Source organism: Lampris incognitus, chromosome 4 (assembly GCF_029633865.1).
Source record: "Lampris incognitus isolate fLamInc1 chromosome 4, fLamInc1.hap2, whole genome shotgun sequence".
In the NCBI taxonomy this organism is placed as follows: domain Eukaryota; kingdom Metazoa; phylum Chordata; class Actinopteri; order Lampriformes; family Lampridae; genus Lampris; species Lampris incognitus.
This window is the reverse complement of record NC_079214.1, coordinates 916,305-932,667: the sequence shown is the minus strand read 5'-3', so window position 1 is coordinate 932,667 and position 16,363 is coordinate 916,305. Positions and strand designations below refer to the sequence as shown.

Sequence of the window (16,363 nt, the reverse complement as noted above, 5' to 3'; positions counted from 1 at the left end):
CAATAAATGTCCTCAAAATTACATTATATCTGTTTTTGTTTTTTTGTTGTTTTTTATTTATTTTTTATCAATTTAGCTTTGCTAAGGGACTATATAACCCATTCAGAAACACTTCCATTATAATTTTTACACTTAAGTTTATATCGCGATATATACCGTTACCGTGAAGGGATTAATTTATACCGCGATATGAATTTTAGGTCATATCGCCCAGCCCTCATTCCCACACAACGGGGCACACTTTCTATTACAGCTCTGTAGAACTGTAACATTGCAATCCTTGACACTCCAAATTTCCCAAGCTGCCTTAGAAAGAATAGTCTTTGGTGAGCTTTCTTTCTTCTGGGTGGTGGTGAAGTTTTCTTTCCATTTAAGGGAGAAAATTATGTGAATACTTACTCATGAGAAAAACTGTTTCTTGCAAGAATGTCTCTTGTTTGAATGTCTTCTGAATGTTTGAACTTTAATGTGTTTGTGAGAGGTTAGTTCTGAAAGCAAGTAAGAGGAAATTTGCAGTAAATGTTTAAATTTCAGTGTTTTCTGTTCACAAAATTATCGTATGGCTTTAGAAGACTTGGACTGTGCTGCATGAGCCATTTAGGATACTTTTACGTTCATTTAAAAAAAATTTTTTTTTGGAACTCAAATGAACTGGCCACCATCCAGCCATCAATAAGGGATGGGGAGGCCTGCAGTCAGTTCAGAGTGAAGATGTCACTTAGTTGAGTGATGAAACGTATCTGTCAATAAACGTTGTATCCAGAAGAACTGATTCAACCTTCTTTGATGGCCACCATCCAGTGATACTGTTTGGAGGAAATCTGCTCTGACATTTTATTAGATAACTCTTTCGGTGTTGCACGGAAACAGAAAAAAATTCCAGGGGCCAACTGTATATAAACCATGTGTACACGCGAAAACTGTACTTGCATCACTTCCCACGCAGGTATCAGAATGTATAAAAATACACAGGCAGTCAGAATGTGTGTACTGGTACACATCTTTGGTGCACCTCAGGGCTTGGTTCTTGGCCCTCTACTTTCTCTCTTTATATTTCACCTCTTGACCAAATCATACGCAGTTGGAGTAAATTCCATTGCTATGTGGATGATACTCAGCTGTGTGTGCCTATAAGTGCTGATGATCGTACTCAAGTTACTAATTTAGAGGCCTGACAGGTGGATGTGAAAAATTGGATGTAACTAAATTTCCTGCTTTCAAATTCGGACAAAACTGAGATGCTGGTTGCTGGCCCTGCTAGACAGACACCATTTGATCAAGTAACAATAATAACTCTGTGATTTCACAAAGTGTGGCAGTCAAAAATCTTGCTGTTAACATTTGATCCCAGCCTTTCCTTTGATAGGCATATTAAAGAAATAAACCATGACTACCCTTTTCACTTACATAACAGAGCTAAAAATCCGGCCTTTCCTGTCCATGGCTGACCCAGAGACATGCTTTTGTTTCATCCAGACTTGATTACTGTAATGTTCTGTTTTCGGGTCTGCCACATGCTAGTACTAAAAGTCTTCAGATGGTTCAAAATGCTGAAGCTAGAATCCTAACTAAAAATAGAAAAATTTACCACATTACACCAATTCTTGCCTCCCTTTATTGGTTTCCTATCTATGTTAGATCAGACTTCAAGGTGCTTCTGCTGTCTTATAAAATCCTAAATTCCAGGGGCCAACTGTATAAACCATGTGTACATGCGAAAACTGTACTAAAACTGTACTCAAACATCGAGCTCTAAAAACCAAAGACCAAGTCCGAAATCTTGGCGTTATGACAGACTCAGATCTCACATTCACAAGCCATATCAAAGCAATCACTAAAACAGCCTTCTAGCATCTTAAAAATATAGCCAATCAAGGGTTTGGTATCCCAAAATGACCAAGAGAAGCTCATCCATGTTTTTATTTCCAGTAGAATTGATTACAATAATGCTCTCTTAACTGGTCTTCCCAAAAAACCATGAAACAGCTGCAGCTTATTTAGGATGCTGCTGCTAGAGTTTTAACCAGGACCAAGAGAATAGAGCACATTACTGCAGTCCTGACATCTTTACACTGGCTTCCAGTTAGTTACAGAATAGAGTTTAATGTGCTGCTACTTGTCTACATATCACTGAATGGTGTATGCCCAGAATGCTTGAAGAGTATAAACCGGGTAGGGCTCTAAAATCCATGGAGTCAGGTCAGTTAGTTCAGCCCAGAGTCCAAACCAAACATGGTGAAGCAGCATTTAGCTGTTATGCTGCATGCAACTGGAACAACTACCAGAAGATCTTAGATGTGCCCCAAATATAGCAATTTTTAAATCTAGGTTAAAAACTTTTTTTTTTCTTTTGCCTGTGATTGGGCATTAAAACTTGCACCTTATTCCTACTGTACGTTAAGTCTGGAAGTAGATCTCTACTCACTACCGACGGGGACGTGACTATGTCAAATCTTATTTTTTTCAGATGCATAGATAGGTCCATATTAAAGAGAAAAATACAACACAGAACAACAACACAAAAATATAGCTAACAGCAGCTCACAAGTCCACAATGATTAAAACCTAGACAGACATTTGTTCCAATATTTCCAGAACAAGAAGTGTACCTTGTCACACTTTGTGTAGGCTCAATTAAGAGTATTATAATTAGATTCCTGGAATCAATTAATTGACACATAAATTTGTACATAAAATTCCTCAATACAATATGAAAAGTGGGAACATTACAAGTCACAAACACATGACTTGCACTTGTCCATCTTGGACACTTGAGCAAGATTGTGAATGCATCATTATATGCTACCTGCAGCTTCTTCGTTGTTGATTGGCTATAATTGCACCACAAGTGGGCAGTATAGCGTGGAGTACAGTCGGCCCTAGAAAGAGCAGTTTTAACCTCATCTGTGCACATATGACATTTGCGTGCCAGCACATTGGCTTGTGCATACAGTTTGCAACACTGGCGCTGCACATCATCGTCATCACATAGCTCAATCCTGATGATGTGACCCAGATATTTGATGATGTGACCCAGATATCTGATGATGTGACCCAGATATCTTACTTTGTTCACCACATTTACTGCTTGTTCTGCCAAGAAGAATGAAGGAATATGTTGCTTCTGATCCTCCTTGGTTTTAGCAATTATCACGACACTCTTTTTTGAGTTAAATGTAATGTCATGCTGCACACCATAACTTGAGCAGACTCTGAGCAGTTGCTGTAAGCCAGCACTACAAGGAGACAGTATGATTAAGTCATCTGCGTACATCAGATGGTTAATAAGACTATCCCCACCATACAGCCAGTCTTACACTCTTAACTTTTTACAGAAATCATCCATATACACACTGAATAGAACAGGTGAGTGTTCCACCTTGTCGGACCCCACTGGTCACTGGGAAGGGTGCAGATATACTCTTACTCCATCTAACTTCCATGGTTTTATAAGAATCCCAACAATGCAAGATCCTTATCAGATAAGAGGGGACCCCTCATTCTTGTAGTTTAACAAACAATTTACCATGATTAACTCGGTCAAAAGCTTTTCATGCGTCCACGAAACACATAAATACTGTAGTGCAGTGTTACTCTTTACGCGGTTCGCAAGCCGCATGCTTTGTTTTGCGCCCCATATAGATCCACTGATAACAATAAGAACACAGCTATAATTTACTTCTATAGGTTCCGTTTGTGTCCTGTTTTAGCACATTGAAATGAATTATCCAGCAGATGGCAGCGTACTGAAGATACGTCAAAGAACGTAGGCTACGTAACAGCGTGGGATCATGGGTAGACATATAGCCTATGTGTGTAGCTTTGTATTTGCGAAATTTATTGCAAGCTCTGTGGCTCTTTGAGTAATGGTCTTACTCATAAGTGGCTCTGCTAAGAAAACTAGTGAGTACCACTGCTGTAGTGTTATGTCTTCGGTACTTACTGACAACTTCCTTCAGTGCATATATGCACAAATCTGTGCCGTGTTTATTTTTAAAACTAAATTGATTGTCAGTAATTGATAAATATTCTTGAAGCCTATCCAAGAGAATTCGTTCCAATACTTTGGAAAGTATGCTAGCCAGAGCAACTGGCCTACAATCTTCTATGCTGGATATTTTACCCGTTTTGTCTGTGATTACTGGCACTAGTAAGACAGACAGCATAGAGTCAGGTAGGATGCCACGCATTAACAATCCAGAAAAATACACAGCAAGTAACACTGAGATTCTGTGGCTAGCATACTTCAGATGTTCTGCTGTTATTTGGTCAAGCTCACATGTTTTGTTCACTGACAATTCCTCAATGGTGTAGCACACTTCATTAGGTCTAATAACCACATCATCATTGTTAGAGACATCACCAACATTAAATCCATCACTCTTTAAGCAATTAAAAATGTCTCTATACTGTTTTCTCCACAGTTCAGCAATATTTTCAGGCCCAGTAATTCCATCAATGCTGAATGGTAGGGCATCTTACTATTATCAATAACCTTAACTTCCTTCCAGAAGTCACAGACATTATTCTGCTGAGGCTTTTTGGCCATGGAGTTTGCCCTCATGGCCTGCTCATTTCTTTTAATAAAACGTACAACATATTTAAGTCTAGCATTAGCCTGTTTCTTGTGTTCACACTCTGGACCATGCCTGGCTTTTCCTGATGAGACCCAGTTTTTAAAAGCTTCTTGGCCTCTACATGTAGTTCAGCTACATATTCATTCCTACTTGGAATGTATTTATTCTATATGTTTTTTGTACTTTGTACTTTCTTTTTATAGTACCTCTTTTAATTACATTACTCTTTTTAATTATTATTTCAAAGTGTACCCTTTTAATTATACTTTATATATGATTGTTCCTATTTGTTTTTATTTACCCTTTTAATTATATTTTACATGGTTGTTCCTTTTCTGTTTTTATTTGTGTAAAGCACACTGAACTGCCCTGTGTACAAAATGTGCTTTACAAATAAACTTGCTTGCTTGCTAAATGACACAAAGTTGAATCAGTTCATCGGGACACAACGTTTACTGGAAGAGAAACGTTTCATCACTCATCTAAGTAAGCGCTTCAGTCTTAACTGAAACCAGGTATCACCACCCTTATAAACAGCACAGTGGCTTAACAACAGAAAAAAAGGATCAGTTTCATATGCAAACTGCCGTGACCACTAACTAGAGTTTCAATGGCCATGTGTACTAATCACAGAGGATTTGGGAATGGTTGCAATCACAACATTGTAAGATGATGACAGATGTACTCTTAGCCCCCCCCCCCCCATTTCAGGGATGGTTGTTCCCTCTTCACATATATGGCCTCTGACTCCCCATTCAAACCAGCATTCCTCCCTATCAAGGGTCTTCACATCCTCATCCCTGAAAGAGTGGCCACTGGCCTATAGATGGTGTAGACTGTGGAGTCCTGGCCTGTAGATGGTGTAGACTGTGGAGTCCTGGCCGGATACATTAGCTCTTCTGTGGTGTGTCATCCTCTTGGCCAGCATCTGTTTGGTTTCCCCAATGTACAAGTCATAGCAATTCTCCCGCCACTTAACAGCGTACATTTTATTGCTCTGTTTGTGCCAGGGGACCCGATCCTTGGGGTGGACCAATTTCTGGCACGGCATGTTTTGGGGTTTTAAAAGAACTGAGATGCGGTGTTTAGAAAATAATGCGCCTCAACTGTTCCAACACTCCTGCCACTTACGGAATAACCACTGGTTTATGCTCAGGCAGCTGTTGTCCTTCTCCTCTCTTGTATTGGCTGGTGCACTGCTTGTGCGTCTTCCTGCTTTGACAAACACCCAGTTAGGATAACCACACTTAACGAGGGCTTGTTTAATGTGGGATTTCTCCTCTTCCCCGGCCGCTGTGTCAGTGGGGACGTTGTCAGTTCAGTAGTCCAGTGTCCTGATGACTCCTAGTTTGTGCTCCAGTGGATGATGAGAGTCAAACCTTAAGTACTGATCAGTATGTGCTGATATACAGTAAACACCAACAATCAAATGTCCCCCATCACCAACTGCAATTTCACAGTGTAAGAAGGCTACCCTGTCATGTTCCACATCCTCCCTGGTGAGCTTGATGCGGTGTCCACGGAGTTAATGTGGTCGTTGAAATGTGCTACGTCCTGAGATTTAATTTTAACCCAGGTGTCGTCCACAAATCTGAACCAATGGCTAGGTGGTGTCCCTGGATAGGACATCAGAGCCTCTTTTCCACTTCCTCAATATACAAGTTGGCCACTACGGGTGAGACTGGTGAACTCATAGCAAACCCATGCCTCTGCCTATAGTACTGCCCCCTGTATGTGAAGTATGTGGACTGAAGACACAGCTTCAGGAGCAGACACACTTGGTCAGTATTAAGGGTGGTGCTATTGCTAAGGGTGGGGTCGTTTTGTAATTTCATACGGACTATCCCCACTGCTTCATCAACAGGAATGCAGGTGAAGAGAGACTTATCATAAGAGACCATTGTTTCATCCTCCTCCATGATGACGTCCCTCACCTTATCCACAACATCCACAGTGTTGTGAATGTGATGTTCATTACTGCCTACCAACGGGTTAAGAACAGATGCCAGAAACTTAGAGAGGTTATAGGTCACTGAGTTAATCATACTAACAATAGGCCATAATGGCACATCCTGTTTATGTATCTTAGGTAACCCATACAGAGTAGGTGTAGCGCCCCCTGGGTATAATCTGTGGTACAACATTCTGTCAATAGCATTGTCCTGTTCTAACAGCTTCAGACAATCTACCATCTTTTTCTTGGAACCACTGCCTGGATCTGGTTTCAGGGGCTCATAAGTATTCATGTCGCTAAGTAACGTCATAACTTTCTCATGATAGTCTGTCTGGTTTAATACAACAGTGCATCTGCGCTTGTCTGCAGAAAGGATGATGTTATTGTCCTTACCGAGAGACATGAGTGCTTTCCTCTCGTCTCTGCTGATGTTGGACGGTGGTGCCTTTGCATTGCTGAGGCAGGCTGAAACTTTCATAGAGTGCATCTGTCCCCATCTTACAATGCTGTTATTGCAACCATTCCCAAATCCTATGTGAAAAGTACACATTGCCATTGAAACTTGCAATTATCCATGCCCATGGTTTCTCATACCATTACTATGCTGACAATACCCATCTGTTCCTGTCCATTCTGCCAGAAGACACAGTATTGGCTTGGATCTCGCCAGGTCTTGCCGATATATCGGCATGGATGAAAGAACGCCACTTTCAACTTAGCCTCTCTAAGACCAAGCTCCGAGCTCATCCCAGCCAGTCTATCATTACAACAACAGATTGTGGTGTATGGTTTTGTGGGGTGTATAATGTTGTACTGTATGTATTGTTGTGTATTTTAGTGTTATCGTATTATGTTGTGGTGTACCACATCTGTTGCTTTGACCTGCCTAGGGACAACGGATGTAAATTAGCAGTATTGCTACAATCCGGCATGTTTACATGTCCCTGTGCGATACCAATGTTCATTAATATGCACTGTCCCTATTCAAATAAACAAACAAATAAATAAATAAATAAATAAAAATCAATATCCAGCTCAGATCAACCAAACTCATGCCCACAAAGTCTGCCCAAAACCTGTGTATCATGAGTGATGACCAACTACCCTTTCAGGTTCACGTGGCCTCAATTGGTTGGTTGTGTCGATTTGCCAGATATAACATCAGGAAAATCAGCCCTGACCTGTCAGAGCATGTAGCACAACTCCTGGGACAGGCTCTTATAATATGATGCACTAACTACTGCAACTCCTTACTGGCAGGCCTCCACGCAAATACGTTCAAACCTCTGCAGATGATCCAGAATGTGGCGGCATGTTTGGTCTTCAACGAGCCCAAAAGAGCACATGTCATCCTGCTGTTTATATCCCCCCACTGGCTCCCGGCTGCTGCCCGCATCAAATTCAAAACCCTGAAACTTGCTTACAAAAGATCAACTAAAACTGCTCCCACCTACTTCAGCTCCCTCATTCAGGTCTACGCTCACACTCATGCTCAGCCAGTGAGAGGTGCCTGGTACTACCACCACAACAGGGCCCCAAGTCACTAGCTAGAATCTTCTCTTCTGTAGTTCTGTGGTGGTGGAATGAGTTACCAAACTCTGTTCAATCAGCAGAATCCTCTCAATCTTTATGAAAAAAGTATAGACCCACCTCTTTCGTGAACACCACTGCTCTTGATGGACCAAAGAGAAAAAAAATCTATGCACTCTATGCATTGCTTCTGTGCACTGCCTGTTGGCACCTACGTCCTATCAGATTCAAACTTAGTTTTATGGCACTTACTCCGTGTTGTTCTCTCCTGCATAGATCTTTGCTTATGTTGCATTAGCTCTCAGATGTATGTTGCTTTGGATAAAAGCTTTTGCTAAATGAAATTGCAAACTGTAAATTTATGTTGTGCAATTATATTTGTGATATTACAAGTATTGCTCAAGAAATTCAGAAGTATTTTAGTCAAATGAGTTTGACACCCCAATGTATCGGGTGAACAATAGGTGGCACGCCACCAACAGACTATCGACAGACAGATTAAATCTATTCATGTTCTTCCAATTGTTGAGTCATTTGGTACTATATCTGCAATAATTCCTTATCCTTCATATGATCTAGCTGATGCTCTCTAAGTTTAGTGGTAGCTAAAGCACATGCCAAAGCCGAGGCAACACTTACTCATCTCTAATTCAAAAAGACACAAATTGCTCAAGGGAAAGGCTCATTTGAGTGTACAGGAAGCTCTAATGGAGGCTGTTCTGGCTACATTACAATGGAGGAAAGTGGTTGCAGCTGCAGAAGAAGAGGCTGAAACTCGTAAATCAGCAGCAGCAAAAATAGGCTCTCAAAACAACACAGTAGTAATAGATATAGCAGCTATCCCACTGGAATCTAGACAGACAAGAAAGTGGGTATGCTGAGCATCATTTCAAACTGCACCATAGGGAGCCACCTACAACCAAACCTGAGTCTAAAGCCCCACCTTATCCCACATCATCTGACTCATGTGATAACACACCAACATAATCCTACTGCCATCAATACTGCTCAAAGATATTCAGTGCATAAGTAATATGTGCCACAGGCTGCTGTTACTGAGCCATACCACCTCTGCTCCACAAGGGCACATCAGTAAGAGTTGTATTATCCACAAAGACGGTTCACGGGTCTTCTCTGCATATCATAGAGATCGGTAACACTGATAAGATTCCTCGTTCAATGAGAACTTCTGAAGTCAGGACTACACTGACAGCAAAGTCATCTACAGTGGAACTAGGACATTTTAGGTTTAAGTTAGCAGTAGGATGAATTGAATGCAAAGTTCTCAAGCACTGAGCAGTGGCACCATATCTCAACCAGCCACAACCCAGCAGATGTGGCGACAAGTTATTTATCAGCAGCAGCGTTTGTCAACAACAAAAAAGACTTACTGTTCTTGAGTTCTTGCCACGACTCGGGGACTGATGCTCCTGAAGATAAATCTTACAACCTTGTAGGTCCAGAGTCCCATAAAGAAGTGCGGGCTCTTAAAGGGCAGGGTCTTGAGAAACAGTTCTGACTTGGAAGTAGTTCCAAATTTCCAAGAACCAAGTATTTTTAAGAAATAATAAATACATTTTACACGAAGCCACCATAATGTACCGTAAACAAATGCCACCAACCTGACTGTGTGGGCATCAAGTTTCTTGAATGGTGAAGAAAGATAAGCTTTGACGCTACTTATCAAATGCTGGAAGCATAGTTGCAATCATGTTCATTATACATTGAGCCTCAAAATGTTGGTTTTTGTTTTAAAAATGTTTGAGTCAACTGCCAGTACCTGATCACCTAATGCTTACGCCATCAACACAGCATGTGAACAGTTCACAATATGGCTGAGCAAAGTAAACACCGCCACGTGACAAAGGTTCCCTAAATAAAAACAGCAATACAGTAAGCTGCAGTCATAAAAGACAGATCATTTTATGCAAGGCAGGGAGCCCCCACGGTATGGCAGGCATTCACTGCAGCATGACTTCAACTGGAAAGAAAGCACTATTTCCAATGTCTCTCCCAGTCCCGGTAGTCCTGACCTCCCAAAGTAGGGCAGGCCCAGTGCTGTGAGCAGCATGCACCCACACACAACAACATGCGAACAGTGTCTGGGTCATCGTTCAAGCCTCAGAGTACTTCACCTTATCACATTTAGCTAGCTGTTGTTTTCTGTACAGCCACGCATGAAGGGCACGAATAAACAGTTGACCACAAAAATAAAATCAGAACTTTTAAATCATGCTTTTCAATAAAATGAACTGGGCTGGTTCTCGAAAAAGGGTGCATGACAGAGCTGCTCTGCATATTAGACTCAAACATGTTCACCATGCTAAATGATCTGAGAAACTGAAGACAACACACCTTGATGACTACCTGTTTGCTTTTACATTCACAACTGATGAAACTTTGAAACTCCAACTAATCAGAATCAGACATACTGGTAATAACATGTCGGCTGTTGTTCCATTTGTTTCTTCTGGGTTATTTTTTTCTTTTTTGTTTGTTGTTTTCTTTTTCTGTGTGAGTGATGTCTGCCAGTGCTAGAAGCTGCTGTGTACCGCAGTCAAATTCCTGCTGTGCATGCACACTTGACTAACAGAGGTGATTCTGACTGCCATGTGCATTACATGTGCATTACATGTGTATTACATGCACACTTGGCCAACAGAGGTGATTCTGACTGCCATGTGCATTACATGAGCATTACATGTGCATTACATGCACACTTGGCCAACAGAGTTGATTCTGACTGCCATGCGCATTACATGTGCATTACATGCACACTTGGCCAACAGAGGTGATTCTGACTGCCATGTGCATTACATGTGTATTACATGCACACTTGGCCAACAGAGGTGATTCTGACTGCCATGTGCATTACATGTGCATTACATGTGTATTACATGCACACTTGGCCAACAGAGGTGATTCTGACTGCCATGTGCATTACACGCACTAGCACTTTTACTTGGCATTGTTGGTGCAATTAAGAATACAAGAAGAGTAGTCTCAAATAAAATAAACTGAAGTGAATGATACATGTATAAACAAACACACAAAGATATACAAATTATATAATGCAGTGAGTCAGTAAATTCCCACTGAGACAGCACAAGCCTGTTTCATGCCATAAGCATCATCAGCTGTCAATAAAATGACTGGAGGAAGGATTGTTTATGGCATGAAAGAGGCTTGTACTCTCTCATAGAGAATTTACTGACTCACTGGATTATTTAATTTATATATATATATATATATATATATATATATATGTGTGTGTGTGTGTGTGTGTGTGTGTGTGTGTGTGCGCGCGCATTAAGAGGGCTAATCTAGCCTACTGTAAATTGCGCTACACCTTAAGTTACTAAGCCTTGAGAAAGCCACATGGTGTCACTACTTGTTCAGAAATGCTGTCTGCTCGTGAGCTGGCGGGCAAATCAACATGTTGATGTGTCCACATGTCTTATTTCACATGAGACAAGTGATTTCATGTCTGTCCCAAACAGGGGACAGTTGGTTTAAATGAGATGCAGCAATACAATTAATATTTTCAAATCAATGTATTTTTAAAAACTATGTGTCAGTAGAATAAAAGAGTTGTTATATCTGCTAGATCTTTGTGGTTTAATGATATGATGGTGGAAAGTTCCACTTCAGTAAAGTCTCCTTCTCCCAGACTGGAGGGAAACCAGTGGGTTATGACATAAATACCCCTACACACTGATGGCTAGAGGCATAAATACCTCTACCACTTGAAATATTTCAATGCTACATGTGACTGAACTCATTTGTCAGCTTTCCTTCTGACAAGCATCCGACGCCTGTTATTAGCCCATACTGGTAAACTGGTCAATACTGGTAAACTGGACAGTCAATACTGGTCAATACTGGTAAACTGGTCAATACTGGTAAACTGGTCAATACTGGTAAACTGGACAGTCAATACTGGTCAATACTGGTAAACTGGTCAAAACTGGTAAGCTGGTCAGTCAATACTGGTCAATACTGGTAAACTGGTCAAAACTGGTAAACTGGTCAGTCAATACTGGTAAACTGGTCAGTCAATACTGGTAAACTGGTCAAAACTGGACAGTCAATACTGGTCAATACTGGTAAACTGGTCAAAACTGGTAAACTGGTCAGTCAATACTGGTAAACTGGTCAAAACTGGTCAATACTGGTAAACTGGTTAATATTGGTAAACTGGTCAGTCAATACTGGTAAACTGGTCAAAACTGGTCAATACTGGTAAACTGGCTGATAATGGTAAACTGGTCAATACTGGTAAACTGGTCAAAACTGGTTAATACTGGTAAACTGACCAAAACTGGTCAATACTTGTAAACTGAACAGAACTGGTCAATACTGGTAAGCCAAAACTGGTCAATACTGGTAAACTGGTCAATACTGGTAAACTGGCCAAAACTGGTAAAATTAACAGCACACATGTGGTAAAGGTGAGACAGTCAATGCAAACGGTAGGGAATCCTCACCATTGTTTTTCTCACTGTCAGCAGGCTTCATCTGAATGGGGTGGTGCATCTGGAAAACACAAAGCATTTGCACATTTCAGATGAAAGACTGAACATGTCTCTGTGTCATATCCACAAGTCCCTGTCATATACACATGTCCCTGTGTCATATACACGTCCCTGTAACATAGCCACTTGTCCCTGTGTCATGTCCATGTCCTGTGTCATATCCACGTGTCCGTGTCATATACACAAGTCTCTATGTCATATACACGTCCCTGTGTCATATACACATCCCTGTGACATAACCACTTGTCCCTGTGTCATGTCCATGTCCTGTGTCATATCCACGTTTTCCTGTGTCGTATACACAAGTTCCTATGTCATATACACGTCCCTGTGTTATATACACGTCCCTGTGACATAGCCAATTGTCCCTGTGTCATGTCCACATGTCCTGTGTCATATCCATGTGTGCCTGCGTCATGTCCACATGCCCGTGTCATGTCCATGTCCCTGTGTCATATCCATGTGTCCCTGTGTCACATACACGTCCCTATGTCATGTCCATGCCCCTGTGTCATGTCCACGTCCCTGTGTCATATCCATGTGTCCCTGTGTCACATACACGTCCCTGTGTCATGTCCACATCCCTATGTCATATCCATGTGTCATATACACACACGTCCCTGTGTCACGTCCACATCTCTGTCATATACACATGTCCCTGTATCATGTCCACATGTCCCGGTGTCATATTCATGTGTCCATGTGTCACATACACGTCCCTGTGTCATGTCCACGTCCCTGTGTCATATCCACATGTCCCCGTGTCATATACACGTCCCTGTGTCATGTCCACATGCCCGTGTCATGTCCATGTGTCACATACACGTCCCTATGTCATGTCCACGTCCCTGTGTCATGTCCATGTGTCCCTGTGTCATATCCAAATGTCCCTGTGTCATATCCATGTGTCCCTGTGTCACATACCCCTGTCATGTCCACGTCCCTGTGTCATATCCATGTGTCCCCGTGTCACATACACATGTCCCCGTGTCATATCCACATGTCCCTGTGGCATATACACGTCCATGTCATGTCCACATGTCCCTGTGTCAAATACATGTCCGTGTGTCACATACACATGCCCCCGTGTTATGTCCACATCCCTGTGTCATATCCATGTGTCCCTGTGTCACATGCACATGTCCCTGTGTCCTGTCCACGTCCCTGTGTCATATCCATGTCCCTGTGGCATATACACGTCCATGTCATGTCCACATGTCCCTGTGTCACATACACGTCCCCGTGTTATGTCCACGTCCTTGTGTCATATCCATGTGTCCCTGTCACATACACATGTCCCTGTCATGTCCACGTCCCTGTGTCATATCCATGTGTCCCTGTCACATACACATGTCCCTGTCATGTCCACGTCCCTGTGTCATATCCATGTTTCCCCGTGTCATGTCCCTGTGTCATATCCATGTGTCCCTGTGTCATATACCCATGTCCTTGTGTCATATCCATGTGTCCCTGTGTCACATACACGTCCCTGTGTCATATCCACATGTCCCTGTGTCATATCCATGTGTCCCTGTGTCACATACATGTCCTTGTGTAATGTCCACGGCCCATTTGTCATATCCATGCATAGTGTTGCACGGTGTACCGATACTAGAAAAGTATCACGATAAGTATCACGATACCCTCACGCTTGGTTTTTAGTATCAATACTTTTATTAGAATAACGTTGTGTCTGTGCAGCGAGCTGCTCCAACTCTCAGTCATGCTCCTTGCGCCAGAGGCTAGTGGGCGTGGCTAACTGTTTCACTCACACGCAGCGAAGCAGCAGCACGCGGGCTGACGTCACTGTGAGTGAGAGAGGGAACGAGAGATGGCGACAGGTTCGGAAGCACTTGCCGACAATCCTCAGCTTGTGGACAAAAAAGACGGGCGAAGTGAAGTCTGGAGTTATTTCGGATACTTCGCAGATAGTGAGGGCAAGCCCACAGACACACTGAGACCCGTCTGTAAGACATGTTACAAAGGCGTTCAGACAAAGGGAGGCAACACGTCCAACATGGCGAAGCACCTCGCTGACAGACATGCCAGCCTTCACAAAGAATTCAAAGACCGACAGGTTAGCGAACGTGATTGAAAATACCATTACATGATCAGCCCCAATCTTATCCACTAACTATAAGCTATGTAAGTGAAACGAGTGTGGTGTGTTCTATGAAAGGCAACCTTTTTTTCAACACTGAATTTTGACGAGGCATAGCGACAGTGATCATACTGTAGTTAGCTTATGGAAGGGCAATGCTCACGCTAGTAATGTTGACTATAGCATAACTTGCAAACGATCTATTTAATATTCAATCAGTTCTGGTAACATTTACCATGGCACGTAGTCTGTCTTTTTGTCAATAATTATTTCTTAGATATAAGATAGGTGTAAATGACCCATATTACTTTATATTATATTTGATATTATTAAGACAAGTTATTGAGATTATTATGTGGTGCTTTGTTTATTAGACTTATATGCTATTGAATTTGTTATAGAGTGCCATGTACCAGATTTGATTATATAGTGAATTGCACTTTTATTGTTTGCATACCTTTTATTGTGAACAACATTGATATGGTCTCTCTGTATGTTACTGCGCGTGCGCAAGTTGACGGCAGAAACGAGAAGGAACGTTAAAATGGCTGACGTTCGCATGCCATGAGAAAGCCAAGGACTGTTCGTGAAGAATATTGTTTATCATTTTTTATTTAGCACCTAGTAGCTGGAAGGCGAACAGGTATGTGCGTAGAGTGACTGTGTAATTTGAGTTGGTTATGAGGTGTTATTTTTATGTACTGTGTAACCGGATTTAGAAGTTAGCTAAATGAGCTAATGCTAGCAGTGCTATGCACGTTGTTAGGGTAGCTAGCGATGGTGGAAACGTGGTCGCATGTGTGAGTGTATGATTGTATGTTTCATTTTGCTTTCAGCTCTTAGGGTGTCTCTGTGGTGGTTCGTGTAAATAAATGGTAGAAATACCGCACCATAGCCCATCAGTTATCATCATTGAGTGCATCGTCTGAATAAAGTCCGGCTGGGAATGCTACAATAGGCTACCTGAAATGCACTCAGTAGAACCCATAGCCTACCACCAGAATGTATTGAGTCCAAATTAGTTTGTTAGCCATGAACGACATTCCATTAACTCAGCAGGCTTGACCTAGGGTAGGCTCCATCAGATGGCCCACTGAATAGCATAGTAATTTGCTTGCAATTTTAACACTGACCTTGATCTAGCCTAATTTGGCTATTTAAAGGTAATTTATTTATTGACAATCCGCAAAAACGGACTGAGAATGGTACTGCAAATGACTAATTGTCTGACTGACGTTTGTCCACCATAGTGTAATGGCATGTACCATGTAGTGACATGTTTTGTTTTTTTTTAAATAAAGAGGAGAAAATAGTCTTTTAATTGTATGTGTCAGTCAGTCATTAATGTGTTCACTGTTCAAAAGTTTAAATTTTACAGAAAAGTGGCTTGTTAAGCAAAAGCAAATATGTTAACAAACAGAAGAGATTATGCTCATACTTGCTCTGGAGAATTAATTTATTAATGGAATTTGCTCAAAAAGTAGGACAGGAACAAGCTGGTGAAAGTTAAACCATAGTGAGACCGAGCTGGACCCTTATTCATCTCTTTTCCAGATGTCTGTGAATGTTCTCATTCAAAGGTCATGGTTATCCAAAGGAGTTGAATCATGTGCAACTGGACTTGGTATATATCCGTGAAGACGTTCCGCCTCTCATTCAAGAGGCT

General features: G+C 41.6%; 1 protein-coding gene across 5 annotated transcripts in view; it reads right to left on the bottom strand.

Annotated features, from left to right (window-relative positions):
- The window catches only part of celf1 (cugbp, Elav-like family member 1), a 315,470-nt gene that overhangs the window by 134,728 nt on the left and 164,379 nt on the right, over window positions 1–16,363 (bottom strand). For all 5 annotated transcript variants that reach the window (XM_056279257.1, XM_056279261.1, XM_056279260.1 and 2 more), the window contains one exon: window positions 12,549–12,597. In XM_056279257.1, coding sequence (XP_056135232.1) covers window positions 12,549–12,597 — 49 coding nt within the window. The remainder of the gene's footprint in view (window positions 1–12,548; window positions 12,598–16,363) is intronic.